At 45.3% G+C, this 25,855-nt stretch overlaps 4 protein-coding genes across 4 annotated transcripts in view; all 4 read left to right on the forward strand.

Annotated features, from left to right (window-relative positions):
- Positions 1 to 2,837, forward strand: part of LOC311322939 (ankyrin repeat and IBR domain-containing protein 1-like) — a 28,927-nt gene extending 26,090 nt beyond the window's left edge. Inside the window, exons 20-22 of the mRNA XM_084455057.1 lie at positions 1 to 265; positions 890 to 2,027; positions 2,127 to 2,837. The exon at positions 1 to 265 is cut by the window's left edge and continues 376 nt beyond it. Coding sequence (XP_084311183.1) covers positions 1 to 265; positions 890 to 1,885 — 1,261 coding nt within the window. The 3' untranslated portion in view covers positions 1,886 to 2,027; positions 2,127 to 2,837. The remainder of the gene's footprint in view (positions 266 to 889; positions 2,028 to 2,126) is intronic.
- A 4,462-nt stretch (positions 2,838 to 7,299) lies between these two features.
- On the forward strand, positions 7,300 to 10,430 carry snrpd1 (small nuclear ribonucleoprotein D1 polypeptide). Its single transcript, XM_084455702.1, has 4 exons — positions 7,300 to 7,415; positions 8,053 to 8,129; positions 8,898 to 9,089; positions 10,297 to 10,430. Exons 1-4 carry the CDS (start codon positions 7,402 to 7,404, stop codon positions 10,371 to 10,373), a joined length of 360 nt encoding a protein of 119 aa, XP_084311828.1. The 5' UTR covers positions 7,300 to 7,401; the 3' UTR covers positions 10,374 to 10,430.
- Positions 10,431 to 11,450: 1,020 nt separating this feature from the next.
- On the forward strand, positions 11,451 to 14,025 carry ggcta (gamma-glutamylcyclotransferase a). The gene is made up of 4 exons (XM_084454834.1): positions 11,451 to 11,704; positions 12,267 to 12,418; positions 12,489 to 12,621; positions 13,468 to 14,025. The coding sequence occupies exons 1-4, from the start codon at positions 11,594 to 11,596 to the stop codon at positions 13,591 to 13,593; spliced, it is 522 nt and encodes a 173-aa protein (XP_084310960.1). The 5' UTR covers positions 11,451 to 11,593; the 3' UTR covers positions 13,594 to 14,025.
- A 2,282-nt stretch (positions 14,026 to 16,307) lies between these two features.
- Positions 16,308 to 25,453, forward strand: LOC311323102 (activity-dependent neuroprotective protein 2a-like). The gene is made up of 4 exons (XM_084455251.1): positions 16,308 to 16,428; positions 17,725 to 17,846; positions 18,515 to 18,610; positions 20,940 to 25,453. Exons 2-4 carry the CDS (start codon positions 17,739 to 17,741, stop codon positions 24,102 to 24,104), a joined length of 3,369 nt encoding a protein of 1,122 aa, XP_084311377.1. The 5' UTR covers positions 16,308 to 16,428; positions 17,725 to 17,738; the 3' UTR covers positions 24,105 to 25,453.
- The last annotated feature ends 402 nt before the right edge of the window (positions 25,454 to 25,855 follow it).

Raw genomic sequence — 25,855 nt, forward strand, 5'->3', positions numbered from 1 at the left:
CCCGCCCACCCTCAGCGCCGAGCTGCTGCAGCTGGGGGACAGCCTCATGAGGCTGGGCAACATCACGGCGCCCTACCACCCCGAGCACCGCTACAGCCCCGCCAGCCGCTCGTACGACCGCGTCGCCGCCGCCGCCGAGGCCCGCGGTTACGACCGCAACCGCGACCACGTGGACCCCGGTACCTTGGTCACGGCGTACGCGCCGGACCGCGCCGCCACTGCCGCTCGAACCTCGGACCACAGCCAGGACCAGGGTCTCTGCCACGCCAGCCTTTATAATCCACACACTGCACCCGCACTTCAACACAAGCCTAACCTGGACCACACTACACCCTGCACACTACAACACGACCACACTACACCCTGCACACTACAACACGACCATACTACACCCTGCACACTACAACACGACCATACTACACCCTGCACACTACAACACGACCATACTACACCCTGCACACTACAACACAACCCTAACCCGGACCATACTACACCCTGTACACTACAACACGACCATACTACACCCTGCACACTACAACACAACCCTAACCCGGACCATACTACACCCTGCACACTACAACACAACCCTAACCACACTACACCCTGCACACTACAACACAACCCTAACCATACTACACCCTGCACACTACAACACAACCCTAACCCGGACCATACTACTCCCTACACACTACAACACAACCCTAACCACACTACTCCCTACACACTACAACACAACCCTAACCACACTACACCCTACACACTACAACACGACCATACTACACCCTACACACAACAACACAACCCTAACCCGGACCACACTACACCCTGCACACTAAAACACAACCCTAACCCGGACCATACTACACCCTACACACTACAACACAACCCTAACCCGGACCACACTACACCCTACACACTTCAACACAACCCTAACCCGGACCATACTACACCCTGCACACTAAAACACAACCACACTACACCCTGCACACTACAACACAACCCTAACCCGGACCACACTACACCCTACACACTACAACACAACCACACTACACCCTACACACTACAACACAACCCTAACCCGGACCACACTACACCCTGCACACTACAACACAACCCTAACCATACTACACCCTACACACTACAACACAACCCTAACCCGGACCATACTACTCCCTACCCCCTAGAACAGACCCCAAACCCAAGATCTGCCCCGCCCCCCCAGCTGCGCCTCTCGTTCCCAGACCTCCTGCTGTCCCCTGTCGTGCCCCCGGGGGGCGCCTTCACCCCCAGTGACCCCGAGTGCTTGGAGCCCCTGGACCCCACGGCCAGCGCCCAGCTGCTGGACAACATCATGGCGTGGTTCAGCCACAACATCAACCCCCAGAACAGTCCCCAGGACCTGGCCCTCGTCCCCTCCGCCAGCACGCCCTCCCCGCCCTCCGACACCGACTCGGCCTCGCCGCGCGACCCGCCCACGTGGGAGTCCCGGTCGGGGTCCCGAACGGACGCCCGGACCCCCGGGGGGGAGGCGCCGGCCCGGCTCGGCCAGCCCCCGGAGAGCGATGGCGTGGCGGGGAGAGAGCAGGCCGGCTCCCCCTGTCCCGCGGACGCCCCGGAGGCTGTGAGGCCCAGCACCCTGCAGCTGGAATGCAGGGAGTGTGAGGAGCAGCAGGAGGAGGAGCAGGAGCAGCAGGAGTGTGTGGACACTGGGCGTGTGTCGGACCTGTCGCTGGACGCAGCAGAGACACACTCGAGCTCGCATGAGCCCGGCGGGGGCGACCGCGCTCATACTGACCCGCCCGCCGACTCAGACCTGGGCCACGCCCCTCTCTCAGAAGAGGACCAATCACCTGAAGAGTGGGTGGAGCAAGTGCACCTGGTGTGACAGCATGCGGACAGAAGCCTGATTTGACAGAGAGAGTAACGTTGAACAGAAAGATGAGCAGAGAGAGAGAGAGGTAGATGAAGAAAGAGAGGTAGATGAGAGAGAGAGGTAGATGAGAGAGAGAGGTAGATGAGAAAGAGAGGTAGATGAGAGAGAGAGGTAGATGAGAGAGAGGTAGATGAGAGAGAGAGGTAGATGAGAGAGAGAGGTAGATAAGAAAGAGAGGTAGATGGAGAGAGAGGTAGATGAAGAAAGAGAGGTAGATGAAGAAAGAGAGGTAGATGAGAAAGAGAGGTAGATGAAGAAAGAGAGGTAGATGAAGAAAGAGAGGTAGATGAGAGAGAGAGGTAGATGAAGAAAGAGAGGTAGATGAAGAAAGAGAGGTAGATTAAGAAAGAGAGGTAGATGAGAGAGAGGTAGATGAAGAAAGAGAGGTAGATGAAGAAAGAGAGGTAGATGAGAGAGAGGGATGGGCAGAGTGATTGGGAGGTTTTAAAGAACGATGAGAAGCACTGACGGAGTAGTAACGCCTCAATGGAAGATGTCATTCTTCAGCACTGGAGTGTGTTTACTGTATGTAATGTAAAGGTCAAGAGGGCCATAGCCTGGACCAGCTTGTCCACTTATGATGATGTCATGATCGGTGTGATGGAAAAGACTGCTACTAATGCACCCAGATCCCTCTTGAAACTAAACAACGGAAGAGAGGGACGACCCGACATTCGCTCTTCTTGGTGCGCTGGCTTTCAGCCACGCACAAAAATAGTGTGTGTTAAACATGAGTTGCCATTGCTATTCCCTGCCATCATTTCAGTTAATTCACTCATTGTCTATTCTAACCTATTTATATTGGAGTTTTTCCTTCTCCAATGTAAGAGAACTTCTTGCACACACCCTGGGAAAGGAGTGACTGCACAACAGTTGGAAATGTCCAACTTAGGGTACGGTCACTCGCAAAGGTAGTATTTACCAGGCGAAGGACCGTCGCCTGCCCAGGCTTAATGTGCGTGTTGTGTGGGCAGGGCTGGATGTGACGCACGCTAAACCAGTTGGTTTGTAGTCCGTGTGGGCTTGAGTCAGCAGCCATTGTTGTGAATTAGATTCTCACGACTGATAATACTGTACGTCACTTTATTAAGTTTTGATATGTTTTCATGCAAGAAAGTAAACCAGCAGTCATGTGTTCAGTTTATCAAAATAACGCCCGTTTCCACGTCTGCGTTATTTTAATAAACGGACCACATGGTTCGATCTGTTTACTTTCTTGCATGAAAACATGTCAAAAACGTAATAAAGTGACACAGTATTATCAGTACATGGCCTAGCTAGCTAGCCAGGCTCACTACCATAGAAAAACTACAGCCAAGACTGGGGTTAAACACACCCACGTCTTTGCTATTGGTTGAGCTTGCAAAAGCGCCGGTCAAAGTTCAACAAAGTTGAACTCCACGTGAAGGAATGAGGCAAATTCATTTGGCCACCAGAAGCGAAGATTTTTTCACCTCGTCCCTCACATGGAAGTGAATAGGAGGTGAATATTAATTTTGCGTATGTGTGACCGTACCCTAATGCAGTTCCCACTTTATTATGTACACCTGCTCGTTAACACAAAATATCCTGCTCCTCCAAACAGCCAATCATGTAGCTGGAACTCATGAAGCATGTAGACATGTTGAAGACATTAAGTTGTTGTTCGACCAAACATCAGAATGGACAAGACGCGCGATCTAAGAGACTTTGGCCGTGGTGGGATTGTTGGTGCCAGATGTGGTGGTTCTAGCATCTCAGGACCTGCTGTCCTCCTGGGGTTTTCACTCACTACTGCCCCTAGAGGTTACAGAGAATGGTGCCCGATTAACAAAGACCCACAGTGAGACCCCAGTGAGCAGCAGCTCTGTGGGTGAAAACACCTCGTTAACGAGAGAGGTCAGAGGTGAACGGCCAGACTCGTTCAAGCTAACAAAGGTCACAAATGCTCAAATAAAAGCTGTTTACAACGGTGGTGTGCTGAAGGCATCTCTGAATGAAACGTGTCAGACCTTGAAGCTGTAGTAGAGTCCAACTACAGTAGATAGTTGTGCCTAATAAACTGGCCACTGAGTGTATATTGCTTCACCTATCTGTTTTTAGAAGTTCCTCAATGAGGAGGTAATATTAAGGGATAAGGTACGTGGGTTTGGTTTGGAATTTGGCCTTGAGGTCTGGTAAATAATGTAACTTGTGTTCACGCTGCTATGATGAAGTACAATCAGCAGGATAAACTCCATTCCCATTCATGATGTCTAGATGCTCGTCCTGCCTGGTGCACATCAGGTCACACGGACATCGGCCTTCTCAGGAGCACTGAATCACTGCACCTTCATGCAAATGGTGCCTAATGTGGCTGACAGCCAATCAGATGCTCCCTGGACTACCTGAATCCAGTACTGTACCTATCTGTCATACTGAAGGCAGGGGGGTGGGACACTCCTCAACTAACCCAACATACTGTATGACCTTTTGTGCAGAAACACAACTGCAACTACATTTCAGGATTCCCACCTTTTTTTAACAGTAGAATTCCCAAACGTATCTATGATTTTCTGTAACCTACAAATGTCCATGCGTTAAGTAGCCTTACAACTACTATAATCATGTAAACTTGAGATGTTTGTGGTATTGAGAGCATAAATGTGGACTACAACTTATGATAAATATATATGAATTCCACACCTGGAAAATGAAATTTCAAATTCCATGGCTTTTCCAGGATTACCATGACTGTGGGAACCCCGAAATTTAGAAAATTACAAAACTTTGACTTTCAGTTTTCATTGCCTTCACCAGAAAGAAATGTCTAAAATGGGCGCTTTGACCACTGTTAGGGCCAGTTCCCCATGCAGCTGGAGGCCAGTTCCCCATGCAGCTGGAGGTTAGGGCCAGTTCCCCATGCAGCTGGAGGTTAGAGCCAGTTCCCCATGCAGCTGGAGGTAAGGGCCAGTTCCCCATGCAGCTGGAGGTAAGGGCCAGTTCCCCATGCAGCTGGAGGTAAGGGCCAGTTCCCCATGCAGCTGGAGGTAAGGGCCAGTTCCCCATGCAGCTGGAGGTAAGGGCCAGTTCCCCATGCAGCTGGAGGTTAGAGCCAGTTCCCCATGCAGCTGGAGTAGTTCCCCATGCAGCTGGAGGTAAGGGCCAGTTCCCCATGCAGCTGGAGGTAAGGGCCAGTTCCCCATGCAGCTGGAGGTTAGGGCCAGTTTCCCATGCAGCTGGAGGTTAGAGCCAGTTCCCCATGCAGCTGGAGGTAAGGGCCAGGTCCCCATGCAGCTGGAGGTAAGGGCCAGTTCCCCATGCAGCTGGAGGTTAGGGCCAGTTCCTCATGCAGCTGGAGGTGATACAATGGTTCAGAATGGTAAGGATCGTTAGGGGGAGGGAGTTGGTTTTTGTTTTCAAAGATCATTTATGAGTATTTTTTTTACTTTGTTTTTCATATCTAGCCCACTACTGATGGACAGTGCTGCCAGTGTTGGTGGTCAAGGTCCTATTCCATTTTCTATTTAATTTTTATTCCTGGTTTACCTCATGGAGATGAAATCTCTTTTTCAAGGGTTATTGGTCAGTTTGCCTTTTTATTCTAATTGTTATTTATAGATTGCTTTGATTGATCTGTGTGTGTGTGTGTGTTACCTCCTTTTTCCCCCTATAGAACCAAGCGATGTATAAAAGATAAACTGACCAGTGAACATGAATACCTGTTTGGTGTCTGTTGCTATAATAATGTATACAACGCTGTTGCACACTGAATACTCTTGTTTTAAACTATATTCAAACATCTGTCTTTTACCCCCTGTAGCTTGATTGAGCCGGTGTGTCAAAGCAGGTTCATGTACCTGTAACTCCTAAATCCTAAAAACTCCTATCCTAAACACATATTAGACTTCCTGTCTCCTTTATCTGGTCCAAAAAAGTCCACTGCTGCATCTTGATGTTGGTCACGGTTAGTTGGCTAGCTTGGTGACCTTGCTTGGTGACCTTGCTTGGTGACCTTGCTTGGTGACCTTGCTTGGTGACCTTGCTTGGTGATCCAGCTCTCAGGTTTTCGTTGGTTTGTGTTGTCATACTGTCATGCTCAGCTGTAGCATTCACACCCAGTAAAAATGCAGCTTCTCAACAGCAGAAGCTGTCTTTTGGGAGCTGGAGTGATGGTATTACTACTTTGAGTACGAGAGTTTATATTTCTGCTGTGTGTTGCTGTGATGGGAAGTGTTGGCACTGATATTTGGGACGGTTTTGAGTCTACTCTGTTTGGATCTACTGTAAAATAATAGGTTGTAATATTAATATACATTTTTGAAATCAAATTTGCCCTCTTATTTAAGTTTAGAGTTTTTATGCGTTGTAGAAGGGTTAGGGTTAGGGTTAAGCAGCCTTTGGAGCAGGATATGATATACAATGAAGAAGACAACCCTTGTAGTACTTGGTTGAAGCATTTCATTGTACCTGTATCCTGTACATATGACAAAGAAACCAACTTGGGTGCGAGGCTAGATTTTCAATTGTGATCGTAAGAAGCCATCTTGGGTTGAACACACTACTGTACTTAGTATATGACTTCCTGGATGGTCCACCAGTGCGATGCAGTCTGAGGTTGTGCAAGGCTGTCGTCGAACCATCTTAATAAACCTTGTGCCCTTGTTGAGATCTGAGCGTATCAGATGGGTGCATGAGGTCTGCATTCAACCTGGCCAATCAGAGTGCTATTATCAATTAAGAGATCAATACAAGTCCTTATGGGGCAGGTGCCAAGGGGGTCGTTAAGGGCTGGACACGCATGGTAGGGTGCAATATGATGCACAGGTCATATGCAAAACATACATTTGAGCACATTATTTGCATTCTTGTTTTGCACACCACTATTTTTAGTTGAACTGTTAAGGTGAATGTTTTCCGTGTTTTGGGGGGGTTGTTTATTCTCGATTGATTTTGTAGTCCATCTGATTTTCATAGTGTATATCATAAACAACCATAAACTTTGAAAAGATACTTGCACTTTCATAGACGATACTTGATACATTCCCAATCAGTCCCTTATGAAAGGAGGCAACGTTTGATGTGTGGCCAATACTGTAAGTGGAAGTGTCAGTACAAAGTTTACTCTCAATAAAAACAATTTATTGTTGCATTGGGGTGTTCTTAATAATAATAAATGACTGCATTTAAAGCAATAGCTACTTAGCACAGCCTATGAATGTTTTAACAAAATAAATATACATTACAACGTCGGAGAGGTTTAAATATTTCAAAATGTTGGATAGTAGCCTATATCTGACCTACTAACGTGCGACCAGTAGAGGGCGCTCTGAGTAAAGCGGTGTTAACTTCCGTTATCCTCCTTTCTTCTTCCGGATCCGGTTACGTATATGACGTCAGAATCCTGCGTCTCAAACGTATTTCTCTCATCAGCGGCCTGTGTTCTCACTCGTTCGCTGCAATTTTTTATATCTTTAGTGGAGGATTTGTCTGTACAATCCATCACTAACATGAAACTAGTGCGGTGAGTGTTTAGCTGAGTATGTTTTCTATCGTATTTCATGATAATCTTTGGGAGAAAGTGCTGGATGCCGCTGGATGGAGTTAGATGTGATGGATGGAGTTAGATGTTAGATGCGGGGTGGTTGTTTTGAGCCGGAGGCGGGAAGCAGCTAGCTAGCTGGGAAGAAGCTAAAGCTAGTTGTGAATGAATGGAAGATGTTGCTTCGTCTTGGGTCTAATGAACCTCGTATTAACCCTCTTCCACCTGCGGAGAAGCTGTGTTTTGAGTGGTTGTATTTGCAGGGCCTATCTTTGGTGTAGTAGCTAGCACACCTTTGTTGCTGTGCTAGCTGGCTAACCTTACCCCAATGCTAGCTGCTAACTAGCTAGATAAACTGCTACTAACGTGAAATTAGTTCTCTAATCGGTGTAATAGTGTAACATTAGTGTTTTGTCATTGCTGGCTTACCCAAAGTCTGTTAACTAATGGTGTTAAAATGCATTGGTAGTAGATGGCTTAGTACAATCTGCCACCCCATTGTGTGAAATTAGCAGTTTAATCATCATGTTTAGCAGTTTAATCATGTTTAGCTAGATATGTTTCCCTAACATGAAGAAGACTTGTTCTCATGAGGATATTTGACATTTGTCTCCCATAGGTTTCTGATGAAACTCAGTCATGAGACTGTGACCATTGAACTGAAGAATGGCACCCAGGTCCATGGCACCATTACAGGTAAGACCCGTGAAACTGGGGAGGGGGAGGGAGAGAGAGAGAGAGGGGGGGGAGGGAGAGAGAGAGGGGAGAGAGAGAGGAGAGAGAGAGAGAAAGAGGGGGGAGAGAGAGAAAGAGGGGGGAGAGAGAGAAAGAGGGGGGAGAGAGAGAAAGAGGGGGGTGAGAGAGAAAGAGGGGGGTGAGAGAGAGGGGGGAGAGGGAGAGGGGAGAGAGAGGGGGTGAGAGAGAGAGGGGGGAGGGGGTGAGAGAGAGGGGGGAGGGAGAGAGAGAGAGGGGAGAGAGAGAGAGAGAGAGGGGAGAGAGAGAGAAAGAGGGGGGAGAGAGAAAGAGGGGGGAGAGAGAGAGGGGGGGAGAGAGAGAGAGGGGGGTGAGAGAGAGGGGGGGAGGGAGAGGGAAGTCTGATCTGACTAGACTGGAAGCATCAGGTGTTGCACTGAATGAGACCACCTTAAATAAATAAAAAGGTCAATTCTCTTGCGTATGAAGAAACATGCAAAGTTGAGCATATTGTAGTAGGGATGAGATGGTATGGAGTTCTGCATTACGGTACGGTATGTAGTTATACGGTTTATGGCATTTCACCTCCCCAACACATAAAAAAAGTGTTTTATTTTGAAGGAACTACAGTGATTACGTAATACCATAAACACAGGGAATGTCACGGTTCTTATACCGCGGTTCACGGTTTTACGGTATACCGTCCCTAGTGGTGGGGAGGGTATGTCGGCATATAGCGGGGTAACTGTGTGTGTGTGTGTTTCTCCCCAGGGGTGGACGTGAGCATGAACACCCACCTGAAGGCGGTGAAGATGACCCTGAAGAACAGGGAGCCCACCCAGCTGGAGTCCCTCAGCATCCGCGGCAACAACATCCGCTACTTCATCCTGCCAGACAGCCTGCCGCTCGACACCCTGCTGGTGGACATCGAGCCCAAGGTCAAGTCCAAGAAGAGAGAAGCAGGTGAGTGGAGAGATGCGTGGTGATGAGGGTTAATGATGATGGTGACCTACGTCCTGGTTGTTACAGAAGTTCATTGTCAAGAGAGGCTGTTGGGTAGAGGTGGAAGGCTGACCTGGATGGGTCAAAAGCATGAGCAGCTTTGGTAGCTAATGAACATTGTCCTTAGGGACAAAGTATTTGCTATTTGTACACTACATGACAACTCCATTTTAACCCTCTTGTAAGCCAGATGCGTTGTCCTTGCATTGTTGAAACCTGTCCCAAGTTCCTTGGATCCTCTCAAGGGGTTGGTTGTGGGGTTCACCTAGCAGGTGGTGGGTGTTCTCATTTGGACCAGACATGAACATATCTTTTCAAACTCCTGCGTGGGGATCAATCAATCAAAGCTTTATTTGTATAGCGCATTTCATACCCAGAGGCAACACAATGCGCTTTACAGAGAACAAGGGAGGTGGGCATACGACCCACTCAATACATATTCCAGAGGGAAGCAAAAAAACAGTAATCACCCGGGGGGCAGATAAGTGAGCTGTAAAAATTCTTCCCTGACCCCTCTCAACAAGGCGATCGAGCAAGCTCCAGGAGTATGTTTGTCTACCGGCTAAGAACATTTATGAAGCAATACATTGCATTTAATTACATTTCAGAGTGAGAGAGGCTAAAAGCATAATAGGAGAAAGAATATTCTACAGACATGCTACGACATCCACAGTAGACACAGGGGTATCTATCGGATGTGATGCTGTCTGCAGTTCATACCCATGATGCTCCATTATCCCCTGGGCAGCTGTGCCCAATCAGAAGCCCTCTGCAGTAGAGCGTCTGTCCACAGCTGCCCTAGAGCAACTTAGAGGGTTTCTGTCCCGCCGCCCAAAGCAAGTGTGGTGGGTTCGTTCCCCTTCTCACATCCTACCTACATGATTTAACCTTGGTTGCCCTGCATTCAATCTAATTGAACACATTCATTTGTGCAAATCCACCCCCATCGTGCTTTCATCATATTTTCATTGACGTTTTCAGTGACCACATAGCTCAAATGTGGCTACGACGTGTTTCTCTTGTTGCCTTGGATACACTCGTTGCGCTAGGCTCCCTTTATTGCTGTTCGTAGCTATATTTTTTTGTTACATTTGCAGAAATGAACCACCTGTAGAAATGAACTACCTGTCTGATGTACACTAACAACTCTTGTTCTTGCTCTCTGTAGTGGCTGGGCGTGGTCGAGGCAGAGGACGAGGGCGTGGCAGGGGGAGGGGCCGAGGCCGGGGCGGGCCCAGGAGATGATCGCCATGGCAGCGCACTGTTTGTACAGGATTTTTTCTTTTTTCTTGTTGTCCAAGGATACTTTCGTGAATCCAATCCGGTTGTCTTTTTTATTTTGTACATTAAAATGTTCAATTGAACAGAAAAGACTTGAGCCTCATTGTTTACATGTAGACATCTGCCTCACAGAGTGTGTGTTTGTAAAGTAGGTGATTTTGACGGCGTCATGGAGCTCGGGAGGTAGAGCAGCGGTTTATCCCGGGCAGCTCAGCGTGTTGAAGTGTCATTCATTATTACCATGGATCGGTATTGGGATTGATCAAGGGCGAGTGTGAAATAGCAGCCACGAACTCAGCGGGTTATCTGAGATGCGGTAGCCGCGGCCAAAGCTCCTGCTGGCGGGGAGTGAAGCTCTTCAACTCGCCGGTCACTGGCTCCCTGGAGGAATTTAGCCTGGCTGCAATAACGTTATCGCGAACGGAATGAATACCATCTACTAGCAAACAAAACATGTTCAGTTATATTTAACCTGTTAAAACTAAGATGCCTGGATAAAAAATAATGTCTCCAATGGATATATTTGACAAAAACAGGTTAATATGCAAGCCGGTTTTCATTGCTAAATCAAAGCCGAGAGAGCCGGGAACGTGCGTCTACATTTCGTGAACTTGTTCGTGGACGCGCGTAGGACAGAAAAGCACAACTGCGCAAGTACAAAAGTCACCGGAAGGCCAGAAAGGCACAACTGCGCAAGTACAAAAGTCACCGGAAATAGTCAAATGACTACAAATTTGCCAAGATGGTTCAATAGGACTTCATTTGTGATAGCAGTCAGTGAATGGGGTGTTTGTATCCAGTTCTATTAATACATCCATGGATTCTGCACCCTCTTGTACAGTAGGTGGCGGTATGCACCTTTAAGCTTTTTACGACCCTCCATAAAACCCAGAGAAGAAGAAGGTTGTAAGCATGGAGCTAAGGGCCGTGTTCCATTTCGGTCAGCTCGTTCCCTGGGGGTGCAGAAATGGAATGCCCCCCGTGACGCACGCCGGACCCGGAAGTAAACCCATGGATATATTGAGTAAACATAAACTAGCTCCATGAAACTTCGTGATCTTTTTGTTTTTATTGTCTGAATCAGACATGCATTTTAAATCGAATCGTTTTAATATTGGTAATGTGCGATTCAACTAGTAAAATCCCATAGTTTGACTTTGTTACCAAATATTTGCATTAGTAAAATGTCTAGTGAAAGTCAGTTCATGTATTTTGCTTTTGGAAGCAACTTGTTGAAGGAAAGACTTCAGCTGATGAACCCATCCGCGACCTTTACCTGCACCGGTCGACTGAAGGTGGGTAGCAAATGCATCAACTTTGAAGGTGATATTGTCCCGTTTTTAGCAGCTATGGAGGGTTTCATGTCCGGCCATGTTGGAGGTTTAAGCTCAGGTTTAGACTAACGACTAGATAGATAGATAGATAGCTCTATCTACCTGTCTATTGATCTATCTATCTACATTCAGTAGCTTCAACCTCCAACATGGCCGACTGGTGACGGCCCGTGAACCCTGGCCACGGTCAGATCAGCATGGACAGTAGTCTAGTCTAACTCCACCTGATGCCTCAGTCTTTATAAGGCTATGTTAGTCCTCAGTCTTCTTAAGGCTGTGTTGTTGGTTCATAAGGCTGTGTTGTTGGTTCATAAGGCTGTGTTGTTGGTAGAAAGTCAAAGCGCGCAGGTGCATTTTAGATACAAGAAGTTAACAATTGGGTCCAAAAACTAAAATAAATTTAAGAGCTGGCCCAGTACATTAGAATTGGGAAGGGAGCTCGACTTGCTTAGTACGAATACATTTCTATACTTCTACAGTGCTTCACAAATATTGAAAGTGCATCTTCATCATGTCTCTGCAGGATTATGAGTTGAATTTTGGGCTGTGGGGGGAGCCTGTGACATGTGACAACCGCTGGCATGGCGGGGTGGCCACCATTCAGCCCAGCCCAGGAAAGGAGGTGTGGGGGGTGGTCTGGAGGATGAGCACAGAAAACCTCACCAGCCTGGATAAGTGAGTTACTGACAAACACTCAGATTTGACATGTGTAAATCTAGTTTTTTCACAGACATCATGTCTCTAGGCAGGAGGGGGTTGACATGGGAATATACTGCCCCCTTGAGGTGACAGTTGAGACTGAAGATGGGCCAGTGCTGTGCAGGACCTATCAGATGAACCGCTTTCATGCCTGCCCCCCCTCCCCACAGTACAAACAGGTGACACACACACACACACTCTCTTACCTAACACTTCCTGACCAGGCACATGGGTTGTAATCCCACACGCACGCCCCCTCCTCCCCACAGCACGCCCCCTCCTCCCCACAGTCCAAACATGTAGCAAGTGTACACACACCCAACAAATACTCAGTCACCCTAGGGCTGCACGATTATGACAAAAGATAATAATTGCGATTATTTGCTTCAAAATGATAATTGCGATTAATAATTGCGATTAATATTTAATATATAATATTAATATATAACAACCAAAATGCTCCCAAATCACGGACGTTGATCCCTTTCTTGCTACTAACTCACTGATCTTGTTTTCGTTCATTTTGTCACTACTCACGGCTGCAGGTACTCTTGTGACACTTGTCTTGACCTACTGCTATCTGTCTTCTCAGTGAAATTGCTGTGCACAGCGCACTCAGCAGGAACGCATGTGATTGGTCAGACAGCATAAGCGCCTGTGATTCGTCCGTGTAGTCCTAGCACACTCAATTCAAAGCAAAATTATTAATCACATTAATTGCGGCCTTTTGCGATTAGTTAATTGTGGAGGTCATAATCGCGATTTAGATTAATTCACGATTAATTGTGCAGCCCTAAGTGACCCTCAACCCAGAACACATGTTTCCACTTAAAAAAAGCAATACCAACAAGCATCGCGTCAACAATAATATATTAATAAGACAGCGCATTATACATACTGTAGCTCGAGAATTCACTGGCCTCAGTTTCCCCTGATTTCTGCATCATTTGCCTTGTTTGAGTTGAAAATTCACAAAACTGCTACCAGTTTTTGTTAGATTCTGCACTCTGTGTCTTGTTTTATAGGTTGTGTGTTTAGGTGCCCAGCAGAATGGTCTTCCCCTGGACTACCTGCAGAGACTGGAGGCCGTCCAGACCAATAACTACAGTGGGCCCTCCATCCTGGACCAGATCACAGAGGTCATGAAGTAAAACCAGCGCTGCCATGTGGTCAGAAGCAGTTGGAACACTGGGGCGGAGCATTTGGAACACTGGGGCGGAACGTTTGGAACTCTGGGGCGGAGCATTTGGAACACTGGGGCGGAGCAGTTGGAACACTGGGGCGGAGCATTTGGAACACTGGGGCGGAGCATTTGGAACACTGGGGCGGAGCATTTGGAACACTGGGGCGGAGCATTTGGAACACTGGGGCGGAGCATTTGGAACACTGGGGCGGAGCATTTGGAACACTGGGGCAGAACTGTACGCCCATTTCCCTAATGGACCTGAAGCCTCAGGCACTGTTCCATTATCTTGCTGTGCCGGGATCGGTGCTCCTGCTTTGTGTGTGTGGTAACATGAGTGTTTCCATATTTCTAGTATAATTGCTATAGATATTGCTATAGATAGATGCTCCAGAACAAACAGTACAGTGATTGCGCTGTCTATTATCAGAATAAACCAACTCTGAACCCTGGTCTGTGATGCCTTTACATAACAACGCAAGCTCACTGATACAATAGCAACCAGCTCGCCATGATTGATGCTGTTCTGCTCGTTTTCTGTGCACCATATCAACACGTTGTCAAAAGGGAATGCTATCAAACTGGTTCATTTATCAATCAATCAATCAAAGCTTTATTTGTATAGCGCATTTCATACCGAGAGGCAATACAATGCGCTTTACAGAGAACAAGGGAGGTGGGTTTTCCACCCACTCTCTACATATTCCAGAGGGAAGCAAAAAAACAGTAATCACCCGGGGGCCAGATAAGTGAGCTGTAAAAATTCTTCCCTGACCCCTCTCAACAAGGCGATCGAGCAAGCTCCAGGAGTATGTTTGTCTACCTGCTACGAACATTTATAAAGCAATACATTACATTAAATTACATTTCAGAGTAAGAGAGGCTAAAAAAGCATCATAGGAGAGAGGACATTCTACGGACATGATACGACATCCACAGCAGACACGGGGGTATCTATCGGACTCTGGGAGGTCTGCTGGTGACAGTGGGGCATCCACTGGACCTGGTTAGAAGATAGGAGGGAGAGAGAGAGGCACTAGGGAGAGGGAAGGCAGAACAGGGTTAGTAGCACATAGAGCCATACAGACTGGGGCGGCTGTAGCTCAGTTGGTAGAACGGGTCGTTCAATGATCGAAGGGTCAGTGGTTCGAATCCCAGCTCCGACTGTCCACATGTCGAAGTGTCCTTGAGCGAGACACCTAACCCCAAATTGCTCCCAATGAGCAGGTTAGCACCTTGCATGGCAGCTGCCGCCATTGGTGTATGAATGTGTGTGTGAATGGGTGAATATGAGGCCATTGTAAAGCGCTTTGAGTGCCGCTAAGGTGGAAAAGCACTATATAAGTGCAGACCATTTACCATATCAGATCCCCCCCCCCCCCCCCCAGCTGCCAACCAGTCCACCACCCCTTCTCTAGCCTCTCCATCTCTTCCCTCTGCTGAATAAAGGGGTTCCACAAGGGTCAGTCCTGGGTCCTCTTCTTTTTTTCCATCTACATGACATCTCTGGGTTTTGCCATTTGCTCGCAGGGCTTCTACCATTGTAAAGCCAATGACACCCAGCTGGTCTTGTCATGTCCCCCTTCTGTCATACAAGTGGAGGCACGCATTGCTACGTGCTTGGCTGACATCTCAGTGGATGGTGACACACACCTCAAGCTCAACCTGGACAAGACTGAGCTGCTGTTCCTCCAGGGAAGCGTTGACATTTGCGTTGACAAGCGTTGACATCCACACCGTGACATTTCCTTTACTATTGACAATACCGTGGTGACACCAACTCGGACTGCAAGGAATCTGGGTGTGACCAACTGTCGTTCTCGGCAAACCTGCTATGATATAATTTAGTATTTTCTCTCAGTTCATAGTCTAACATCAAACCACACTTGCTATTGGCTGATGAACAGTGGTGCTCTGGCTTGCTATTGGATGATGAACAGTGGTGCTCTGGCTTGCTATTGGCTGATGAACAGTGGTGCTCTGGCTTGCTATTGGCTGATGAACAGTGGTGCTCTGATGTCGCCCCCCCCACTTACCAAATTTCTCACGAGTTCCGCCCTTCTGCTCTCCAACCACGCCCCTAACCTTAACCACGCCCCTAACCTTAACCACGCCCCTAACCTTGCATCACCTGGTTCCTATTCACTGTTCAGTCTAAATCCAGCAGCCTAGTCTTGCCAGTCGCTACTACGAATTAGAATAAAACTTGGACAGGCCAAACAAAGTAGCCTATTCCAAAAGAAGTTCTTGCTGCATTGCATCATAGGTTTATGGGTATACCTGTTTTTGGGCAGGGGGCCCATATCCACTTAGACAGGAAACACCAACTGCAATGTGAATAGGCCCCTTTGTGCCACGCCCCCCCAGACCTATGTTAGCTAGCTAGCCACTAGCTACTGCTAGATGATAAAACCTATAAACAAACTAATTGATAGAAGAAAGTGGATTGTAATAACATGAATTAGTGCAATATTAGTTCTATATTGTGATTGTTCTTCCCATTGGCCAGCCTCTGTTTTATGCTAATTGAGGTCAATGCGTCACTTCCTGCACACAGCGCCATTTTTCTTCAGCAGGAGAAAGAGGAAACAACAACACAAATGATTGCGTCGTTTAATAGCTAGTTAACTTTATCATGCTTTCATGCATGTAGTATTGTGGGTGCGTCTTGTTGACTGAGCTGTGATGTGTTGGGCCGTTGGAGGTGGATACATTGTTTCCGTGACTGGACCCTGTCGCTCGCGGATTGGTGGAAGGACCCAGTCAACTAGCACGAGCTCGGTTTGAATTCCACACTTCAAAGGTAATGGAAATGACATTTGTAGCCATTTGTAGCCATTTGTAGCTCAGTAGGCTAATAAACACAGTAGCTATCGCACACGCTTGTGATTGATGGGACATGTCATATGAGCTAGTTTCGCAATTCACAGTCGGGTCAATGGAAGCTAAGCAGGCTACATTCTGACCTGTTTGTTCTATTAATACATCCAACTCGTTTCGATAAGTCCAAGGGAGCATGATGTTGAGAATATACATGTCAAGGGTCTCTAGATAGGTAACGTTAGCTGATTTCAAGGCACAGATCATCTGAAAACTAATTTGAAGTCATATTGGCGCGAGGGAGGGTGCTCTGCATTAAATGCATAGGGTCACATGCAACCCCAGAGGAAAACATCCCATTACAACTATAAAAGTTGTGGACCAGACGGTTCTGAATAGGTGTTTAGTTGATACTGAATCTATGAATCATATCATTCACCGGGTCATTTCTGTGAAGCATGGAATCACTCAGAGCCGTTTGGGTTTGTAGTTGGATGAGCACAGCTCTAGGAGGGAAAGTGGAAACATGCGCCCCTATCTGTTCCTATTAGAGAGGAGTTTCAATGTAAACTCCCATAGACCCAAGTGTGTATTTTCTAATAATTACTACGATTTCGGTGAAGTTATCAAAACAAAAACTTGTGAGTGTTTTTAAATTAATAATCTACCAATTTCAAACAGTATTTCGCCTTCTTTCAAATTTTCGAAATTGCTCCAATCCTCTAGTCAGTCAATGGAATTTAAGAAAAATATGTTCACAATTCGGATTGTGATTGAAAATCAACTATGATCACCAGAATCAATAAAGTTTGTCTTCAAGTATTTGCCGTTTAAGGCATTCTACTAACTTTTCGATGGCGACTAAGATATAATTTTTCAAAAGACGTGTCTATGAGAAATCCCATTCATTCTCTCGGCATTACATTTTGTTGTAAAGTGTTTATCTATAATGGGGCAGGTTTAATATGATGACTACCCACTTGATAGGATGACTTGCACGTTTCGTTGCTCTGATTAGTTATAGGTCTATCCAATTGGTCTATCCAATTGCGTCCAGAGGCATTTTGACTGTTGATAATGCTCCTTCTAAATCAAAAATGAACCGAGCATTTTTGCGTTAAAGCACAGATAATAATGTGACCTGAATACTTGGGTGAGTAGTATTATAATAATTCATGTTGTTTAAACGGATGCCTTTTCCCCCCTATCGGTTTTATCAAACCTTTAAATCTGCTGTTTCATCAAATAACAAGATGCTTCTTTCTGCTTCTTTCATTAGATTGCTGAAAAACAATGTATCAAGTTCCTGTTGAAAGTTTGGAGAAAATCAGAAGAACCAGGAGGAAGGTGAAGCACATTCTGTGTGACATCGGACTGGAGGATTGTCAGACCTTCCTGGAGGTAACGTCAGGCTGTCTGAATCCAGAGTTCAATACTAAGGAGGGGCCCATGTGCTTTATTGGGGCCAATTTACGATTTTATTCAAGCAACACCGTCCAATACCACTCCTACACCCATTTATACTAGAAACAATCCACTATAATTTAACATTACTGTGAATTAATTTGATTGATCTCGAACACAAGATCAATCCTCTGTATTCAGGTACTAAGTATGTCAACTATGGTGTTAAAAAGGTGATTGCAATTCTTTGGAGAAGTTAAAAACTTGACTGCAACTGGTGTTTGCTATTAGGCTAGCTGAATGACTAGTACTGAGCTATTTCACTTCCCCCCCCCCCTCTTCTCCTCATTCATACATTACATTAGTCATTTAGCAGTTATTTAGGCTAACATTACCTGGCGCATAGCTCACTAGTTAGCCCAAACTATTAACGTTATGTCACAAACTCTTGTTAGATGTTAGGCGGACAAAAAAAAACACTTGGCGTGCCTGAGATTGATATCATAGGCAGGGAAAATGATGTAATTAAACATGCAGTGTCAAGTACATTAATTTGATTGATCTGGAATCAATCAAAAACCATTGAAAGACATTGAAAAGTCTTAAGCTATAAAATAAATAAATGGTTATAAAAACAATGTTTTTTCCCCTCATTTCTCATACAGGAGATCCAGAACTCTGACCCGTGTGATGAGGACGTTGTTCTTGAGACGGAGTGGACTGATTTTACAGACGGCTTCAATAGAAGAAGGAGGAAAAAGGTAAGTGTCTAGCATGGGGAGACCGGGAGAGATTTAATAATAATATTAAGTATTCATCCCTTTTTGAAGTGCCAGTTGGTTTATTTATGCCAAATCTTTTAAAACGGTTGTTTTATTAGGGGTGTCACAGTGCCAGAATTTTGAACTTAGATACGATAACTAATTAAATTACATGATTCTTGATACCCAATTCGATACCACAGCAAAAATTGGTGCGGGTGGCGAGGTGGCTAGCCTATGACCTGATGGAACTAGAGAAAGCAACACATTGTAAATTAAGCGAAATAATGTTCTATTTATCCAAGGACCAAAAAAGAAACAATATTTTACAGGGGTGCAAACTTGTCACCTTTTGGTGAAATTAGCTGTTTTGAATCCAAAATTGGTGATTTGTGTAGATCCGGTGAGTTTTTGAAATGGTAGGGGGGGGGATCTGGTTCTGTGAGAACAGAGTCACATGGAATGAATTAAGAAGATGTCTTCTGAGAAAGGCGTCTGTGCTTGGAGCCAGTACCCTTGTCTAGCTATGCTAGCTATAGCTGTCTTACTATAGTAGCTAGCACTTGTAGCCAACTAGCCTAATGACGCTAGCTAGTGGCCCGTTTAGCTAGTCATGGCATGGCATGGGCATCAATCAAAAACTCGAAATGGCGTAAAATTTTTTTTGCTATTAGCTGTTTCTACCAAATAGCCTAGTCCACAACAATGTTAGAATTATATCAGACAGAATGTCAATTAATGGTGAGATCTCGGTGGAGTGGGTGGATTTGAATGTCTGGACCCAGGCTACAAGGATGTCTCACAACCGCACTACTGCCCGCTCAAACTCCTGCACGTTCGCACCGTTTCATAGCATTGAGGGCACCCATCTTCCATGTGATTCTAGTAACAGATCTGCTTTTCTGTTCTACAGAAATGCTTAAATAATGCATTACACTTTAACTAAATCTGTTAGACTTTAGATTTAGTTAACTAAAATCTTAATGATATTTTGTCACTAAAACTAGATTGAAACTAGTGTGCTACAGGTTTCAGTAAGTGAGACCAATAGCAGGAGCAAAACAGCACCTGAAAAGATGCAGGGAGCAATGCCAGTGCTTACCATTGACAAATCTCTATATCCTCATGCTAAAATCCACTGTTATTCCACATTTTAAAGCTGATATTTAAAAAAATATCTTCCCCCTAGGGTGTGTGCATCTTTGTCACATTTTTCACCCCTGAAGAGTTTGCACCCCTGATTTTAATGTTATTAGAATTAATGTGCAATTGCATATAGGGATGTCATGAAAACCAATACAAATTTAAAATATGGATCTGATCCATTTATTTCATATTCGGCGTATTGATGGTACCGAAGGCCCAAATTACATTATGCCTCTACAAGAAGGACACACAAAGTTATGATGATTGTGATTGCAGCACCTCAATGATCCCACTAGTCGACAAAGAGAACATTCTTAGGGACAATGTAGACTCAAAAGTCAGTCTCTAAACGCTTCGCTCAACTATAGACTGAGGACATTCTCCCAGCTTTCGTTGCTAAAACTGGGTGGAAAGAATTAGAGTAAAAAAAAAAATTTGAAGTCTTTAGGGCATAGGTTTGAAACAATCCAAAGCAGTAGGCGTAGGTTAGGTAGCGGCCGTTCTGCTCCACTGTTATACCTTCAACATATCCCCGGACCATTGGTAGGCAGAGATCTCCGATTGTCTGGTATCGCAAGACTAGGGTCTTCGTGGAATTCCATATGGAATTGTGTCTATGGGTAGATCTACAACCTAAAATCTGACTAGTTTTCCTCTGCCTTAAGTATATATAACTAATAATCAGACATCTATCAGTTAAGTAGATTTGTTTAATTTCTGTGACATAATCATATACTTAAGTTGGTTCAGATAAAGTAAATTAGAGGCACTTATGTTCTGTGTACCATGGGGATGGAGAGAGAAAAAGAGAAGGTTTGGGGTGAAGAAAGAGATCATGACCAGCTTGTTGGAGGTCATTCACTCTGACTGTTCTCTTTGCTCTCACAATGATCTGAACTTTCCCTGTCCTCCTTGCAGAAGCATAACGTAATTTTGGGGTGTGATGCAACTATGCTCTGGGACCATTGATACTAATGGACATCAGATCAGTTTTTCAAATTTGGTATCGAATTGGAATCAAAGTATCGGTTTTTAAGCGTGGATGTTTCTGTAGTTTTCAGCATTTATAGCACGTGAACAGTGGAATACACACACAATTCAAGACTTGACCTTTGCACTATTATAACTTGACCTTTGCACTATTCATATAATTCACTTTGACATGTGCTCTTTTCCTCCTCAGTGGATTTATCGCACTGACACAATCTGCTGCAGCCTGTGTGAATATCATACGCGCAACTGGAGAAACTTTAAGTATCACCTCCGACATAACCATGAGTACGAGAAGAGCGCGTGTGCCCTGTCACCCTGCCCCCTGTGCCCATTCATTGGACATCCTAAAGTCGTCAGAAAGCATGTCTGGCTCTTCCACTCTAACTCAGAACCATCCAGCACACCAACATTCACTACGACGGAAGGGTTTATAGAACCTCCCAAAAAAGGCGAAAGGTACCGATGTCAGAAATGCTCATTTCAGAGCTCTGTCTTATTTGCCTTGAAGAAGCATGTCCTCCTTGCACACCTGGGGAATTTGAAGATATTGACTCAGTTCTCTCGTAGAAATCCAGACCCACTACACCCCGGTACTTTCCAATACCACTGCAAGGACTGCGATGTAGTTCTTGAGAGCCTAGATCACATGCTCCATCATGTCCTTGTCACACCAGCACATCGGTCAGTGAACTGGCATGTGAAACCCTTCATAGCCGAAAATAAAAACTATCAAGTCATTACATCTAAAACCCAGCAGCCCGAGGTGTTATGTGGTGGGCTCTTGGTTCCATCAGCGAATGACCGGCAGGCAGGTAAAGTTCTGCCCCTGCAGCAACATGGGGCTCCAAACAGCGGCTCCTTTACGTGTGCTCCTGGGACCAATCAGATTCTACTGCCCCCTCAGGCATCTGCCATAGTGCAGCTGGCCACTGCAGAAGCTAAAGGCCTGCTTAAGCCTGGTACTGCCATAACCTTCCAAAGTGCTCTTCCCCCAGGGGCAGTACCAGCCACAATGTCCTTACCTGGAGGCATTGGCCCAGCCATGGTTAGAATTACCACGCCATCCAATTCTGTTTCTAAGCAGGTGCAACTGGCTGCAGAAACCTTTGGGCAGCAGCCACTGCAGCCATGGCCCCAACAACTTCTCCTCCCCAATGTCAATATGCCAAGGTTGGGTGGCACAGGACCGCATCCTCTCACAGCAACACCGAAGCCCCCCCTGAACCAGACCACACCGCAGGGCACCATGCTGAACTCTCAGTCTCTTTTAAGTCACCTGATCCCCACTGGCAACAAAATCAATGGCATTCCTACATACACCCTTGCGCCACTGAAGATGACAGTGCCAGTCAGCAAGGAAACCAGCCAGAACACAGCCAGTCCCCTGCAACCAATCAAGCCAAGAAGTAATCACCCATCAGAAGCCAAGCGTTGGGTCGCATGTCCCATTTGCAATGAACTCTTCCCATCCGAAGTCTATGAATTGCACACCGAGGTTGTCCACAAGGCCACTTCCAAACATGAATGCTTGGCTGCGAAGGCACCGTTCCTGAAAAAAATGCCAGACAAAACGGTCAAATGTTTGTTGTGCAAGGTCTTGGTGTCCGAAAAGGGACTCCTTGAACATCTGCTGCATGGGTTGGACTGCATATTCTGTCCTGCCAAGTTCAACTCAATCAAAAAGCTTCTTGAACACTCCAAAGAACACAATCTTTCTCATAAGGCATATTGTGAATTCATGAGGCGGGAGTACAGACTCTACACAAACGCCTCTGGAAAACTTATGTTTCCTTACTTCGACATAAACACCAGTGCTCCCAAGGAGATGCTGGGAGACACGGAACTCAACCTTGCCCTGGTCACCAAATCTCTTGACCTGATCTTCTTGAAGATGTTGCCCAGCAGTCGTCATCCGGTGTGTTGGACACCTATGAAAACCATCCGCACTTGCTGCTTATTCTGTGACGAGGACTGCCAAACTCCAGAAAAATACCAGCAGCATCTCAGACAGAAGCACTTTGTAGACACTACCATACATGCCATTCTCAAGACTGCAGCATTCAAGTGCATATACTGCAATGGAGTATACACAGGTAGAGTCTCGCAGAGGGGAATAGCTGTCCACCTGCAGCGTTGCCAGTGTGCACCGACAAATACTGAAAAGGCACCGACAAATACTGAAAAGGCACCGACAAATACTGAAAAGGCACCGACAAGTACTGAAAGGCCCCTCACCAACGGGCAAGTATTACTGGCTACCCCCTGCAATGGACAGACAGTATTACTGCCTGCCGCCACCAAAGGACAGTCAGTATTAATGCCTGCCCCAAAACCCCCGATCAAATCATCACCTCTATATTACTTTGCCCCGCTTCCAAAAGCACCCGTCCCAAGTCCAAAACCTGTCCCTAGTCCTGAGCCTCCACAATCTGAAGCAGAAAAGCTGAGCAAGTTGAGGCTTGAGATGGCATGGAAGGAAGTCATGGAAGCCAACAGACAGGAGAGAGAGGAGAGGGCTGCCAGGCGCCTAAAGCAGGAACAAGAAAGGAAAGCGCAGCCAACATCCCAGCATGAGATTCAGATCGACCCCACGGTGAATCTGGCGCTGGATCCCGGCGGACTTGAGAAACAGCCTACTGAGGAGCGCAAAGACTTCCTCAACAGATACTTCAACAAGTGTCCGTACTTAACCAAGAAGGAGTCTGATGAACTGAGCAAAAGACTGTTTCTCACCAAGTCCGAGGTGGCCATGCTCTTTAGCCATAAGCGTATGAAGTGCATGAAGACCATAAACAAAAGCACAGCTGCGGTTGTGATGGGCTTCAACATGTCAGAGTTGAACAAAGTCAAGCATAATCTTCTCATCCCAGAAGTTGCCTCAGCAGACCCAGGAGAACGAGCTCAATCAGAGGAAAAGGAAAAGGGAAACTTGGATGAATCCAGGGATGTGGAAGATATGGAGGAATCAGAGAAAACCAGCTGTCAGCTGGCGGAGATGGAAGACAAGTTAGAAGAAGTGGTTGAAGCCCATTCCAACCCGGAAGAAACGGAAGAACTAGCTCAATCAGAGGAAATCAAGGAAAAAGGAAACTTGGATGAATCCAGGGATGTGGAAGATATGGAGTTATCGGAGAAAACCAGCTGTCAGCTGGCGGAGATGGAAGACAAGTTAGAAGAAGTGGTTGAAGCCCATTCCAACCTGGAAGAAACGGAAGAACTAGCTCAATCAGAGGAAATCAAGGAAAAATCTATCTTGAATGAATCCGGGGGTGTGGAAAATATGAAGGGATCAGAGAAAACCAGCTGTCAGTCGGGTGAGATGGAAGACAAGTTAGAAGAAGTGGTTGATGGTTGAAGCAAAGATGATGGCTTTCTGAGTCACATGTCACTGTATACAGACTACATGAAAAATACATTTGTATCAGTGAACAACATACTGCAGTGCCCTGAAATGTAGTTTTTCCAATAATGTTGCGTTGCAGGTGTTGTCAGACTCCATTTTGATCCTGCTTGAACAAATTATTCTGACTTGCACATTTAACGTTTAACTGTACACTACCATGTTAGTGCATCTACTCACCCAAATGAATGGTTCTTTCAAAAGTTATGCTGGAGACATAATGAGGCACACCTGTATTCATATTAAAAGTACAGATACTTTGATACAGTACTAGATTCCTTATTACTATTATCTAGTTGTTGTTTTGTTATTATAGCAGTCAACTACTCTTCATCTAACATCTCCAAGGAATGCATTGGGGAGGACTTGTTGGGGGAATACATTATCCTATTGTCCATTTTTGGATGCATTCACAAGCATACTCTTTTAGTTTTGTGCTGCTATATTTCTGCAAGAAAGGATAAAGAAAGGTTTTTGTCCCCATTATCCTTTTATTATATTATTACTTCATCTTCCACATGGTTACTGTATGTTTTACACTTTTATAGAAGAATCTGCGATCAGTGTATCCTACAGTGTGATGTACTTGGTGCGTCTTTGAAGTACTTATTTGATACAATATCAGTCATTTTATTTCTATAGCATCATTCATACAAATCAATGTAGCACATAGTGCTTTACGTAAGAAGAGATGGATATGGACGTAATAGTTGACAGTGTTCTCTCTCTCGCCTGTCGTGAATGTTAAAATGGAATTGGGTCATTGATGTGTTCTCCATTCACATGCCATTTATGAATATTAACACTGAAAGATCAGCTTGAAATCACAGGATTGCAGCATTGTGCCAACACTGGGGTCGATATCATTTGGAATTTTTGTGATGGATTATGATCTGTCCAACGATCTCCAAGGCCAATAGTCTGCAGTTTCCATAGGCTCGTATTCCTATTGATTTCTGATCAGACTGAACTTATTACTTTTCCTTTTGTCTGTATATGTTCTCCTTTGTCACTTGCAACTTACTACTTACTTTCTACCGGTCATGTTTTTTGTAATGTAAAGCGACTTTGAGTACTATGAAAAGCGCTATACAAGTTTGATGTAGTATTATTATTATTATTATTATGTACTTAACCATTTGGGGATTTATAGTTATTTAATGTTTTGGATCAGTCTGGCAACATTGTTGTGAAACTGAAAATGATAAAACAAACATTTATCATTATACAATGGCTGGTTCTGATCACACGTGATTGGTTGAGAGGCATTCTGCACTGTGTTGATATTCATGATATCTGAACAGTTAAACCACCTGTAAAAGTATCTGCGCCGGTAAATTAGTTACTGTGTACTCAATAAAAATGTTCTAATTAACTTACAATGTCAGTTGTTTTTTCTATGAAAGAAGCTAGCTTTCTATCCAGATTTAATAATGTGGGTACTAGACTTTCTAAAGAGCAGCAGCATCCCCACAAACTCCTGATTTCGTGTTGTGATTCAAGGATGCCCCCTTTCTACGTTTCACAAAAACCTTTTTGAACATTGCATCAGTGAGAAATGCGTTAAAGGGTCAATCTAAACAGAATGACTAGGCATTCCATTGCATGGCAGCCGTGAGCCATAGTTTGTTTTATGAAAAATAAATGTTTTACAAGCTTAAGGGAACACTAGCTGTCTAAATCATTTACCTTTTTGTCAAAAGAGT

The sequence above is a fragment of the Borostomias antarcticus genome (assembly GCF_949987555.1).
Source record: "Borostomias antarcticus genome assembly, chromosome: 21".
Lineage (NCBI taxonomy): Eukaryota > Metazoa > Chordata > Actinopteri > Stomiiformes > Stomiidae > Borostomias > Borostomias antarcticus.